At 38.8% G+C, this 15,237-nt stretch overlaps 1 protein-coding gene across 1 annotated transcript in view; it reads right to left on the reverse strand.

Moving 5' to 3' along the window:
- The window catches only part of eif3ha (eukaryotic translation initiation factor 3, subunit H, a), a 109,784-nt gene that overhangs the window by 6,696 nt on the left and 87,851 nt on the right, over positions 1–15,237 (reverse strand). The window contains exon 6 of the mRNA XM_022679881.2: positions 14,468–14,588. Within this exon, the coding sequence (XP_022535602.2) occupies positions 14,468–14,588 (121 nt within the window). The remainder of the gene's footprint in view (positions 1–14,467; positions 14,589–15,237) is intronic.

The following is a 15,237-nucleotide window of genomic DNA, read 5'->3' on the forward strand; positions in this document are numbered from 1 at the left end:
ATGTAAATAGTCATGAAAATAAAGAAAACGCATTGAAAAAGAGGTGTGTCCAAACTTTTGGCCTGTACTGTAAATACAACATATGAACCAAATGGTGAGCTTTGTATTGTCCCAATGGATTATACTATCCACAAGCTAACAGTACAGTATATAACAGCACAATACCACAGCGTACTATAGTGATATACCTAATGCGTTATGAAATTTATGTTATTTACATTTCTATTTTGTACAGTCATTCTTCGAGTGCTCTGGTCATTGAGGTCAAAAGAATAACAAAAAATAGGCTAGAAGATAAACACAGCTTTGAGTTCCACTAAACATCACTGTAGATAAAAGCCCATTAACCCTTAAAGGTCAAGAATAAGTGTCTCCCTGCTATACTATATAAAGGGCTCTTAAGAGACGCTGCGTGTTTTTTTCCTTTAAGTCCACTTGACATTTGTAGACACTTATAATTCATGTTTATACAACCAGTCCTGGACGGTTTGATGGAAAACTGCATGTGCTATATGTTACTGCATGTGTAGATTGTGTCACAGTACCTTACAGTGTACCTTATATTCATATGCTATTTATGTATGAATTTTACCAGTCAGATATTTATGAGCAGTAAAGCCACTCTGCTGAAGTACAGTGTTAAAAGGGTGCGTTTTCAGTGAAGTTTCTCCAGCACTAAGGCTGGGTGCAGCAGCATTAGCATTAGTCGCTAACCATAATGCTAGCTCTTTCGCCGTCTAGATGCATGAATATCGGATTGAAATCTGAGTGTTTGCCGTGTTAAAACAAGCTTACCAGAAATGGGTTACCAGAACACTCAGGTTTCCTAAGTGTAGCATTATCAGGCGGCATTTATTGATTTATTAATCTGTTACTTATACTGTATATATTTTGAATTGAATATTTTTTTATACATTCAATGTCTCTCTTAAAGTTGTGTATTAAATTATTTTCTTAAGTTGTTATTTATTGTTGCTATTTATTGTATGTTTTAAGCACCTAACGTTTGCTGCTCACTTTTGTTGTACACTGTGCAATAACAATAAAGGTATCTTATTCATGTAATCACTTATGTACAAAACAACTGCATATTCACTTATGTAATGGCTTGAATTTGTTTTATTCATTGTATCAACGTATATTGTTTTGTTTTTACTTAATGGTGTCACAGAATGCACATAAAGGGACATTTTATACCTCTCTTATACAAGTTAGGACACTGTAGCCCTATGGGCTATACAAAACATGATTATGAAGTACTTTACCCTAAATCACTTTTACACTCACAGCAGTGAGTTTTTAATATTGTCACCTTCACAATTTTTAAGTTGTTTTTTAAGCATTGTATTATTTATGTGACTTTAGTTGAGGTGACAAATGCCGAATTATGGTTCTGTAAGTGTAAAAAATAATTAGGCATGCATTTGTTATATAGCAACCGATACATCTCACAGTAAACAGACAGCCTAGCCCAGTACGCTGGTTGTGTGCACGCATTTGTAATTAAAGAGCCACTAAAACCTATACCATATTTTTTCATTAACAGCTGAAATGTGTTAATGCAAATTTGTGAAACATACCAGATCTGCTTAACATTTTATAAACATTTCCTAACCTTTAAAAAAACACTTTTATTGTGGTCATTTCTGCCTCTGCAGCGCCCTCTCAGGTTCAACTGTGCCATAGGCGAGGATGATGTGTCCGTGTACTTTGGTATGCAAAGTACCCCTAAACCCATACATCATCCAGTGCTCCTCTCAAACTTTTTCAAACTCTCAAAGTTAGGAGGTCAGCAAAAATTAGGAGGATTAGTTAGCCTATAAGACTGCATTACAGTGTTTGGGTTGGGCGGGGAACTACAGAATTGGTCCTGCTAATTTATGCATGCTTTTACTCCTTAAAAAATACAATTAATTAAAAGTTAATACAACAGGGATGCGTCCCACTGCCATACTAACTGGAAAAAGCTCAACAGTTTGTTTGTTTGGTTTATAATGGTTGGTGGTTACAATGGACAGTTATTCCATAATGACCAAACCTAAAGAAGAACTACTGACAGAAAAAAAGGCAAATAATGATGCAAGTACAGCAGCAACAGCAGCTGGAGAACTTGTTACTTGCAGTGCCATGCTGTCATTGCAACACAGTCACATTTTACTAGTATAAAATGTGTATATTTGAACTGTAAGGCATTCTGTGGCAGCTTTAAAAATTATGAATATTTGTGGAAATTGGCAAAAATTAGAAAAAACAAAAAAACAAACAAACGACAATGTGTATTGATTTTTCTCCAATTTACATATTAGTATTAATGTCAATTAATTTATATATATATATAAATATATAAAAAAAAGATATTCTTTAGACTTTTTGTGCAAGCTATTGTTTAATTTACATTTAATTAATTAATGTATATTTTTAAAGAATATTATTAAGCAGCCCCATTCAACCTTACATGCAGCTTTTCTATTAAACACAGTTCCAACAGAACCTTTTTGTAATTGAGTTAAATATTAAGAAAGTGTAAAATATGAAAATTACTGCCACATAAAAAAAAAAGAGTTCTTTACAAGTTTGACAATAGATGTACAGTAAAGGCCAAAAGTTTAGACACACCTTCTCAAACCAATGTGTTTTCTTTATTTCCATGACTGATATTTACATTGTAGATTCTCACTGAAGGCATCATCAAAACTATGAATGAACACATGTGGAGTTTTATGTACTTAATAAAAAATGAGCTGAACCTCCACAGTCACCAGACCTGAACCCAATCCAGATGGTTTGGGGTGAGCTGGAGCTTCACAGAGTGAAGAAGGCAAAGGAGCAACAAGTGCTAACGAGTTGTCCCCCTGTCACAGGGGGACGTAGGGCCCTCGCACAACAGCGCAAATCGTACCGGGCCAAACCGAGAAACCGGTGAAAGTAATTTTGAGGTCTTATTAAGTGTGGTAATTTTCAAGAGTTTTCTATCCTGCCAAAAATGTGAAATACCCATTTAAAATACAGGTGGCGCTATAGAGCTGTTAAAACACATATATTTGAAATTCTAATTCTAGATGAAACAACAGCCTCATATAAGCAGGCCGGTCAAAGTTTGTGAGCTTTTCTCTCTTATAACGTCCTCAAAACTCCTAGCATTACCTATGTGTCAACCTCCAGTTTTGATGTGGCATCTCAAACATTCAACCGTCCGCCATTCCCTCCTCGTTTAAGATATCGACTATTTCTTCACAATTTATCATCAGATATGTTCAATGTTTATATTTACCAAATACCAAGAGAATTCAACAAAATTTCTAGGAGTACTTTGACAACATACGCAAAAAATGTATGTAAAATTCAGATATTTCAAAATGGCCGACTTCCTGTTGGGCGGAGTCAGTCCTACCAATACTGAAAACGTGTCTAATGATGTCTCTTGTGTTTTTGCCAAGTTTCATGAATTTTTAATCATCTGTGTTCTGACTGTGTCATGGTTTCACTTTGGTTTAGTGTTGCGTGTCTAGTCAATCAACTGCTCGCCATTACGTCACCGTTTTAACGATCAACTATTCCTTTGGCAATTTTCATCAACTGTGTCTGATGTTCATTCTCAGCTAATTTAGAGGTAATCTGACAAAGACTTTAGGAGCAGTTTAAATGAGTTTGTGAAAAAAAGTGTAAAAATATTACAAAATCCAATATGGCCGACTTCCTGTTGGGCGGAGCTAATACAAACCAATTGCAAATATGTGCAGAGTCATAGTATCTACGATCCTACCAAAATTTGAGAAGATTAGACAAATTGTGACACATCCACAGCTAATTTATTAAACGAATGAATTAGGGGGCGCTATAGAGTCCGCTAGCTACACATGAAAAAATTATCACAATATTTGTAAAGTGTTTTTAGATCTTATGGAATCTGACAGTTTTCAAGAGTTTTTGAGCATTTCCGTAATGTCAAATATGCATTGAAACCTAGGTGGCGCTATAGAGCCAATGAAATATGTATATATGAAATTTCAATTTTTAATCAAAGGACCGCTTAAATCAAGCAGGCCTGTAAAGTTTCGTGAGTGTTCAACCTGTTTAACCTCCTCAAACACCTACCAACACCAGAATGTATTGACTTCCTGTTTTAATGGGGTATCTCAAGCAATTCAACTGTCCGCCATTTCGTCCTCGTTTAAGATATTGACTATTCCTTCGCAATTTATCATCACGGATGGTAGTAGTTTATTTCTGACAAATATCAAGAGTATTCAACAAATTCCCTAGGAGGAGTTCGACAAAGTATGCAAAAAATGTGTGTAAAATGCACGTTTTTCAAAATGGCCGACTTCCTGTTGGGCGAAGTCAATCATATCAACACTGAAAACGTGTGTAATGATGTCTTTTATGTTTTTGCCAAGTTTCATGAATTTCCAAGCAGCTGTGTTCTGATCATGCTAATGTTTCTGTTTGGTTTAGTGTTGTGTCTCCATTAAATCAATTGCCCGCCATTACGTCATCATTTCAGCTATCGACTATTCCTTCGCAATTTAGCACCATGTATGTCTGGGGACTATCCACTGACAATTTAGAGGTAATGTGACAAAGACTCTAGGAGGAGTTCGAATGAGTTTGTGAAAAATATGTAAAAATTCCACAAATTCCAAAATGGCCGACTTCCTGTTGGGCGGAGCTAATGCATTCCGATTGCTAATATGTGCAGAATCATATTATCTATGTTTCTTTCAAAAATCGAGAATATCTGAGAATTTTTGAGAAGGCCACGGCTAATTTATTAGCCGAAACAAATAGGGGGCGCTGTAGAGTCATCTAGCTACACACGACAAAAATGACAATATATATCTAAGTCACTTCAAGGCCTTATTGAATCTGCCAATTGTCAAGAGGCTGAGCGCTTTCCAAAAATGTCATACGAAATAGGTGGCGCTAGAGAGCTGATGACACACGAATATACAAAATTTCAATTTTAGGTCAAAGTATGGCCTAAGCCAAATAGGTCTGTGAAATTTTAGGAGTTTTCAATAATCTTAACCCCTCCAAAACCCAGCCGGAACCTTTTTTTTTTGCGACTTCCTGTCAAAATGGCCGACTTCCTGTTGGGCGGAGTCAAATAAAACCAAGTGATCCTTGTTCTTTATGAGGAGGTCAATGAGCGTACCAAAATTGGTGCACATTGGACAAACTTCATCCCGGCCACTGCCGACGTTTGGGGGCGCTATAGAGCTCCTGAACCACGCCAAAGTCCAAGCTCTGTGAAACTTTTAAATTTTCGCCAAGTTTGAGGCCTGTGCCAAAATGCGTGAGTTTTCCAGTATCGGAAATGCCTCAAAAATGGGCGAAAGGGTCAAGAAGCGTAATAATAATAATAAACGGACCAAAAACAATAGGGCTTTGCACCTCCGGTGCAGGCTTTGCCTGCGCCTTCGGTGCTCGGGCCCTAATAAACACCTCTGGGAACTCCTTCCTTCAAGACTGTTGGAAAACCATTTCAGGTGGCCACCTCTTGAAGCTCATTGAGAGAATGATGCCAAGAGCGTGCAAAGCAGTAATCAGAGCAAAGGGTGGCTGTTTTGAATAAACTAGAATATAAAACACGTTTTCAGTTATTTCACCATTTTTTGTTAAGTACATAAAACTCCATGTGTTCATTCATAGTTTTGATGCTTCAGTGAGAATCTACAATGTAAATAGTTGTGAAAATAAAGAAAACGCATTGAAAAAGAGAAGGTGTGTCCAAACTTTTGGTCTGTACTGTATATTTACTTTTCATTTGGCAGCTTTTATATGTAAAGGTGTACAATCTCAATTATATACACTTGTATTATGTCTACATTAAAAACAAAAAATACAGAACATTTTCAATGTACAAATTTGATACACCTTAAAAGTTAAAAATATGCCGTTTTGGAGAGAAGGCGCTCGTTTCTGCACACAGCACACTTTTGTAACCACCGGCGGTAACTGCGACTTTCAGTCATAACTGTAGTAAAGTGTAGTAAACAACCAGCAGCACCAGTAAAGAAAACGAGACTTCATTCCCCAGTTCTGTCAGCAGTGTTGGCAATATCACCGCTGAGGATACTGCTCATTTCGCTTCAAATTGGTGGATATGATTTAAGAGCGCGCACTGCCCACAGAGCGTCAGCGCAGTTTGATCTTAAATGGAGATTGATGTGGCGTGTATGGACCGCCGGGGAGGGGACCGGCGCGAGAGGCGGTGGCCGGAGGAGGAGGGCAGTGATTGATGTGGGAGGTAATTACTGAGGATTTTCCTCGTGCTTGATATAAGGGCCTTTGTGGCGACCTGAATGCGACCACTGCCAAGGCCAGGCCTCGTTTGCTGCCGCTGCTTTCGTCGTCGCGTTTGAAGCAGACCCTTAAATCTCTTTCAAAGGCCTTTTGCCCAGCAGCCCAAACAGCACGGCTAATAGTCGCAGTAATAAACACAGACAGAACAGAGCGGACGCTCGGGTAATTTCCCACGGAACGTATCGTAGGTGTGCGGCGGGAGGGTGGTGGACTGCGTGTACAGAACAATGGCGATGATCACTTTACTATGATTACAACCGGCACCAATTCCCCATTGTGTCCCGCTGCTCTTTAACTGCAGAGAGGCTCTCGTGACACTTCGGCTTTCATTATACACTCATCGACAAAGAAACAGGTCCAAAAAATAGCTGCATCCTAGAGGAAGTGTCAGATTACAACAGAATTCAATGCTCTGATTAAAAAAAGTTAGACTGATATGGGGAAACTCTTGGTTGTATTCATTAAGCTACACCTATAGAAGTGGTGTGGAGCTGTAGAGGTTCCTAATGGAGTCCTGTGATAATGCATCCCATACAGATGCATTATTCTCATTAAGTTCCTGCTGATTTTGTGGTAGGGGAGTTGATAGGAGTGCTAATGGTGTGTCCAATAGCATCCCACAGGTTTTCAATTTAGAGAAATGTTTGGCAACCTGTGTCTTTAAGGCAAGCTTTTGAGATGAGAGCAGTATGTGGACGAGTACTGTCCACTTGGAATAGTGCTCTGGAGTGTACACAATGTTAATCAAACACAGTGCGAATTCCCCATTGTGTTTGGCCGCTCTTTAACTGCACAGAAGCTCTTTTGACTCTTTGGCTTTCATTATACGTTCATGGGCAAAGAAAAAGTTGCAAAAAATAGTCACATCCTAGAGGAAGTGACTGACTGTTCTTCAATGCTATGATTAAAAAGTTTGACTGATATCGGGAAACTATTGGTCGTATTTAATGAGCTACACCTACAGCAGTAGGATGAAGCTGTTGAGGTTCCTAATGGAGTCCTGTGATAATCCAACCTATACAGATGCAATAGCCTCATGCAGTTTCTACATTTTTCATGGTAGGGGTGTCGATAGGAGTGCTAATGGTGCATCCAATAGCATCCCACACATTTTCAATCAGGGATAGATCTGGCAATGGAGCAGGTCGTAGCATAGCATCTTTTGAGATGGCAGCAGTATGTGGACAAGCACTATCCAGTTGGAAAAGTGCTCTGGAGTGTGCACAATGGGGTTTACACATGGTGTGATTTATCCATTGTGTTCGGCTCTTGTGACACTTCGGCTTTCATTATACACTCGTCAAATAAACAGTTGCAAAAAATAGTTGCATCCTAGAGGAAGTGTCGGATTACAACAGAATTCAATGCTTTGATTAAAAAGTTAGACTGATATGGGGGAAACTTTTGTTTTTATTTAATGAGCTACACCTGGGGCGCCGAGTGGTCCAGCGGTCTAAGGCGCTGCCACTATGAGCAGGAGGTCACAGGTTCGAACCCCAGCTCATGCAGCTTTGCCACCAAAATTGGCCTTGCTCCCTCTGGGTGGGTAGATGGCGCTCTCTCCCCACATCACACCTAGGGTGATGTCTGCAGCACAGGGCGTCTGTGAGCTGATGTACCGGAGCCGAGCCGCTGTGCTTTCCTCCGAGCGCGCTGGCTACTCGGAGCTCGAAAAGTAGCGGAGGCTGACTTCACATGTATCGGAGGAAGCATGTGTTAGTCTTCACCCTCCTGGTGTGTTGGGGCATCACTAGTGATAGGGGGAGTCCTAATGAGTGGGTTGGGTAATTGGCCGTGTAAATTGGGGAGAAAATGGGAAAAATTAGAAAAAAAAAAAAGAGCTACACCTACAGATGTAGTATGGAGCTGTAGAGGTTCCTACTGGAGTCCTGTGATAATCCATCTCATACAGATTCAGATTTTGTGGTAGAGGTGTTGAGTGTGTGCAATAGCATCCCACACATTTTCAATTAGGGTTTAGTTCTGGCTGGTGATGCAAATAGGCCAAGAATATATATTTACTGAGCTACACCTATGGAAGTGGTGTAGAGTTGTAGAGGTTCCTAACAAAAATCCATCTCATACAGATGCAATATACTCATGCAGGTCCTGCAGATTTCAAGGCAGGGGTGTTGATAGAAATGTTGATGATGTGTCTAATAAAATCCCACACATTTTCAATCAGGGTTTAGGTCTGGCAATTAGCTGCTAGCACTAGCCGGTTAGCACTAGCAAACGCCACCAGCGGCAGTTTATTTTAACAAGGTAAACACGCAGGATACAGTCCAACATACTCACCTGCTGCTGCACCTAGCCTTAGTGCTGGAGAAACTTCATTGAAAATAGATAGATAGCTAGATAGATAGCTAGATAGATAGATAGATAGATAGATAGATAGATAGATAGATAGATAGATAATACTTTGTCAGATCCATGATCTGAAATTACAAGTATACTTAAATTACTTAAATAAGACGCACCGGCTTTTAAGGCACACTGTCATTTTTTTGGGAAAATTAAAGGATTTTAAGTGCAATACGGTATGTAAAGTTGAAGTGTCAAAGTGCCTATAATGAAGACCAAAGGGGTTTTGGCCGATTTGGTTGATGACATCAAGATAAATACAAAACTCGTCACTGAATATGACCTGTTGCCATTCTAAGTCAGCTCATGACAGTCTTGCATGACTACCCACCATGTTTCATTCCTGTCACTTGACTCTTTCCAGGTGCAACTTATTTTCTTGATGAAAAAAGTGCATAAGCAGCCAGAGCAGTCAGATATAGGAGACTATGAAGTATGAAGCTTTTTCCGAAGGCTGTATTTTCTCCAAAGGCGACGTCACAGGATTTACATTTCTCTCTCTCTTTCTCTACGCTGAAGAGAAAATATAAAACGACATCCTCTTGACATTACAGTTGCTAAGCTAACTTTTCTTAACTGTATTCACGGAATAGCATATTTCAGAGGCACTGACGAAAAGCTTGTTGACCTTGATCCGACGAATCCCTCAGAGGCTTTTAAAATTCCGCAGTCGAGATTCGTCACTGTCTCAAAAGGCGAAGTTCACAGCTGGTCAAACAGATGACTTGGCAGGGATGTATTTTAGATCTTATTTGCCGTCACTTCCCTTTTCTATACTTGTGCACAACCCCCAACCCCCCGCCCCCCTCCCCTCCACTTCCATCCTTCCAAGCCCACCTCCGCCACCACTACTATCCTCCCTAGATAGTTCCTAGAACTGATATCTCCAAACTGCCAGCAGACCAAAAGCTTGTGTAAATGTCAAGGTTTTTTTTTAGCCGCATTGTGAGCGTGAACAAAAGGGAGGAAATTTTTGATTTGGAAAGGAGAAACACACAGCTCCGGTTTTAAACGTCCTTGCGAAGCCCGGCTAACTGTTCTCCGGTCGCGCTTATCAGCCGTAGACACGAAAGACGTAGACTGATTAAGGGATGAATAATTTACAGATGCATTAAAACTCCTAAAGCCCCAGACGGACTACAAGAATAACAATGTCGCACAGCTGCTGCAGACCTCCACGCTTTCAATTACAACCCATAATAACAAAAATAATAATGCTGAATCAGTTACCAGGCTTTATACTGTCATATTTACAGATGAACATATTTGATAAAGGACTATACAACTGTGAGAATAATCCTGCGCAAAATTATATCTAAACTAGACACATTATTAGGCCTATCACAATAATTACTATATTATCGACCTATTGTACTATAAATGGACAAGACCTCAATAACATTTGATAATCGTGATAAATCGTAAATATCGTACTGTGTTTATTTAAATGTTAGTACACATATACTGTATTACAGAGAACAGTATTTAAGGGGATGATAGAATTTCAGTCTTATAAATATTCATACAAGCAGTGAGACTATGTTAGAGACAGTTAGAAATGTTTTAAAATAAAGATATTTTTATACTAATAATTTTGCAATGTCATATATTACTTTACAACATGTGTAATAATGTCTTAGAGTCTCTGTATAATGCAAAATCCACCAGAGATCCTATGTAAACCTATAGTTACTTACACACAGATGTGTGTAAATTCTAACCATTTGTTCCTTAGCTCTGAATTACTGGGCAAAGCATATAAAAAAACACTGATGTGCTATTTGCACAAATAACACAGGAATGAACTGCCATGCCATGCCATCCTTTTCTGTGACACTAATTTTTGATTGGCTGCAAGTCGTAATCAACAATAAGATAAAAAAAAAAAAAAACGCTTAAACTAGATCACTCTGTGTGTAATACATCTTTATATGAGTTTCACATTTTAAACTGAATTACTGAAATAAAGTAACTTTTTTAAAATATTCCAATTTTTTTGAGATGCACTGGTATATGACGTTCTGCTGAATCTGTGCCATTTCTGTCCCCGGGGAATTACATGTATAAATGTGCACACAAAATACAAAAATTTAAAATACATTTTACTATTAAGCATAATGTATTGTACATTGATCTAACTATGAAAATAAGATATGAAACAAACAAAAAAAATAATAATAACTACTTAGAACACTGAAAAATAGCATTTGTTACCTGTCCCCACTCTCTAACTATAAATTTTATCACAAAATATAATAATTAAAATCCTTCAGAGATGTAATTTTGCAATGTTGTGTGACTACAAATCCCATCTATGCTTTAAAAATAAATATTTTTTCATAATAAATCCATAATATTTCAGTTAAAATACACATTTTAGCTGTGTTCCTGGCTTATTTCACTCAGTCCTGTTACTGTAACACGTTACCCACATTATCTGAAACATCTGGAACATTCTACAACAGGAAGTGACATCAGCAGCTTCTTCTGAAGATCATGGGAAGACAAAAATTAAAATTAAGTTCCCTCATTACTTTTTTTTTTTGTTTTACATTTGATTGTACTGTATAACGATGACTGAGGAGCTTAATCTCAACACTCAGTCCTGTTGCCTAAATTAAACCTGTAGTTAATCGGTTTCCATTGTCTTTTCTTTAAATTCAATAAATATTATTAATAATAAAAGCGTGCTATAATTGCTGTAATACACTTGAGGTCGTGCTGTACAGTGAGATATTGGCACTGGTGTGCTGCGGTCGGGGGCACGAGGCCAAAGGCTGAATAGATCAGCACACATTAGTGCCAATATCTCACAGTGTAGCACTCCCCCGGCGGTGTACAGGGGCGAAATTGGATAATGTCTTTTTTTTTTTTTTTTTGAGCGGGCTGCGCATTTCTTGTAAGTTAGGACCGAAATAAGGTGGCGGTTGGAGCCTCTGCAGCAGGAACAGTGGGTAACATGACACAGCAGTTTGCTGGGAGTAAACTGTGACAAAGAGTGACGTTATGAGAGAAAAAAAGGGGGAGAGAGAGAGAGAGAGAACGAGGGAGAGAAAGTGTGTGTGCATAATTGTCAGGGAGGCACACAGCAATCAGAGAAGCAGGGAAAGTAAATAACGTTATTTAGTATTTTAGTCTAAAGAGCGACGCAGCAAAACGACACAGCAATTAGGAGAAAATGCAGCGTGGAAAGAGAGAAAGCAGGGCGGCGGAGGGGCGTGCGAGAGAGACTGACACGCTGTTTAATAGAGGAATGAAGCACATTCTTCTGAATCCTCAGTTCTTCTGTACAAGAGGAGCATAAACAGAAATGACAGAGCAGTTTTCAGACCAGCCAGTTTGACAAAAGGGGTTTGCGGATTGAGACGCGCTGTATCGACAGGGCAAACGATTTTCCTGAGAAACTGCATTCAGAGAAGAGGAACATCCATAACTAAACTTTCTGTTTTTCTGTTTGTTTGTTTGCTTTGCTGTATTACAAACAGCATAACTCCCATTACACAACAACAATAAGCACAGGAACCAATGGCTGTAGAAGAACATGAACAGTTCAATGTATCTAAAAAGAAAAAGTAACTACAAGCCTCTACTGGTTGGTTGCAGTATTTTCCTAGTGCTAAAAAATTGCACTTTTTAGATCTAAAACTTTCTAAAAAATCATTTTTTAGAAACTAATAATGCTATATCCTAAGAGGTATAATAAATAATAAAGGAATAATAAAGTGATTGACAGCCTTTACTGTCTTTAGAAGTGAAGCCACTACAGGTCTAGCGCCTCTGCTGGCTGGTTGCAGTATTTTCTTTGCGCTAAAAATAGGCACTTTTAAAACACTTTTCCCAGGGAAATATTTTTTTTTTAAACTAATTATGCTATATCATAAGAAGGCAGGGTTACACTCGTGAATCATAGTGATTACTGTCTTAAGAAGTGAAACCACCACAGGTCTAGCGCCTCTGCTGGCTGGTTGCAGTATTTTTCCTGTGCTAAAATGGTCACTTTTTAAAAATAACTAACTTTAGAGATAATTTTTTAGAAACTAATTCTGCTATATCATGAGAAGCCAGGGTTACACAAGAATAATAAAATAATTGACAGCCTTCAATGTCTTAAAAAATCAAGCCACCACAGGTCTAGCGCCTCTGCTGGCTGGTTGCAGCATTTTCCTCGTGTACAACTTCGGACTTCTTTAAACACTTTTACCTCAGAGATCAGTTTTTAGAATCAAATTTTGCTATATAGGAAGAAGTTGGGGTTACACTTTGGAATGAAGTGATTGACAGGCAGCCCTGCATTACATGGAGTAGCTGAGTTGCTATTGTGCTTTTGCTTTTGTGCGTTAACAGATGATCTTTATAATCAGACTTACGAAGAAATCGGCAAAGAAATGTATAGTGTAAAATGATCAATGGGATCTAATGAATTAGCTGTTAGCCAGTCAGCTAACATTACTGTAGTGCTGCCCCCCTAAGTATTTGACCTCTATCTTGGTCAAAGATCCAAATACAATTTAAAAATGTTAAAACTTTTACACTGCACTATTAAGAATCAGACTTTGGTTAGACATGATCAATGTTAATTTTGGCTCTAAAGTAAAGATGGTGCTAAAACCATGGTCTCCATGTTTGTCGACATTGTAAATTGATACTAAAGTCATCCAAACTATGAAGAAAAATATGGAATTATTTGGTTAGCAAAAAGTGTTTGTGTTCTATTAGCATTTTTTCAGTCAGTTTTATGAGGTAGAGTCACTTGAAATTTAGGCTTTCAGTTAACAGCTGTGCTGAACTCGTCAAGAGTTAATTTCTTGAATCAGAAACAGAGTATTTCAGCATTCATTTACAATGTAGGGAAAAAAAAACAGTGTGCAAACATTTAACTGGCACTGTTTATAAAAGCACTTGTTCTATTCAAAGTTGGGCAATATGACAATACTTTCTAGTATCATAATAAATGTTATTGTATTACATCATACATTTTATTAAGTAACATCAGTGCATTAAACAGTTCAATTAGTCCTGTTTAGCTTCTGAATGAAGTTTAGCACATTTGACATAAAATCATTATATTTAGTATTTGAGAATTTTTCAGACTACGAGGCGCACAGGATTATAAGGCACTCTATCAATAAATGTCTATTTTCTGGTCTATTTTCCTATATAAGGCGCATTAAGCAACACTAGTAAGGAACAAGGGTCTGGCCATGTTGGGTGTAATTCTTAAAAAAAAAAAAAAGTGAGGAAATGAGGATGTTAATCTACACAGATTCCTAAATCTCCTAAAAACGTTAACATGTTTATTTGGGTGAGTACTTTGTCTTAGGATCAGTTTTCAGTGAAGTTTCTCCAGCACTAAGGCTGGGTGCAGCATTAGCATTAGCCGCTAACCACAGAGCTTGCTGAACATAAATGTCGACCGATAGCGCTTGACTGAGGGACACTGAGTGTTCCAGTAACCCAAGGCGCTGGTGATTCATCCAATGTAGCTCGGCAAAAGAGCTAGCGCTGCGGTTAGGGGCAAATGCTAATGCTGCTGCTGCTGCACCTAGCCTTAGTGCTGGAGAAACTTCACTGAAAATTGATCCTTTCAATGGAGTAGCTTTACTGCTCCTTAATACCTGACTGGTAGAATTCATATACAATAAGGCACACTGAAATTGTTCGGGGAAAATTAAAGGATTTTAAGTGCGCCTTATAGTCCAAAAAATGCGGTATTTTATATTACTATTGTGATACAGTAATTATAGCCATATCGCCCAGTCTTACTTCTTAGAGAATGAGAAAATGAAGGTTTAAATACCTGGTGCTTCTGCTGCTGCTGCTTGCTGTTGTTGCGGCAGAAGGTGTTGAACTTGACGATGTCCTGGCTCATGTCGTCCACGCGGTCCATCAGCATCTGCAGGCTCTTCTCCAGATGGTTACTATGGTTGCAGATTGACACCCAGTTTAGCGAAGAAAAAAAAAAATCAAGCGAGCCTCATAAACGCTCGAGTGAACATCCACACATAATTGCAGCACAGCAATATCCTCTTCAATTAAAAAAGACCCAGCAGACAAAATTAAGATCCAGCCGATAAGAACTGCCGCCTGATTGAGCGGTTCAAAAGCTCAGAGCTCGCAGGCTCTGGGAGCAGCTGCCGAGAACATCTAAGACCTCCAACCAGCCTGTGGCTCGGGTCTTCATCCTTTACTTAGCTCTCCAAATGTCACAAATCAGCCTCTATCAGAAATCTCCATTAATAAGACTCAGGAAAAGAGATTCAGAAAGAGCATCAGTTCACTTCCTGCACTTTTCTCTAAACCTGTGGAGCTGCAGCTGATCTCAGCCACAGGTCACCCCCTCCATCTCCCACTAAACATACTAACTAACAGCCCCATTTACATGCTTTATGCTTTCAGACCGGGGGGTTCCGGACTGGCACGTATGCCCCCCTGGACCTTTTGGTATTTGCCTAGAAAGGAAAAGGGCATGGCTGTACACAGCGAGAGAGAAATTACACCCTGAATACATTATCATTATCTACCTGACAATGGAGAGGCGGCGGAATTTCTACGACTAGGCTTATTAGA

The sequence above is a fragment of the Astyanax mexicanus genome, chromosome 1, assembly GCF_023375975.1.
Source record: "Astyanax mexicanus isolate ESR-SI-001 chromosome 1, AstMex3_surface, whole genome shotgun sequence".
In the NCBI taxonomy this organism is placed as follows: Eukaryota; Metazoa; Chordata; class Actinopteri; order Characiformes; family Acestrorhamphidae; genus Astyanax; species Astyanax mexicanus.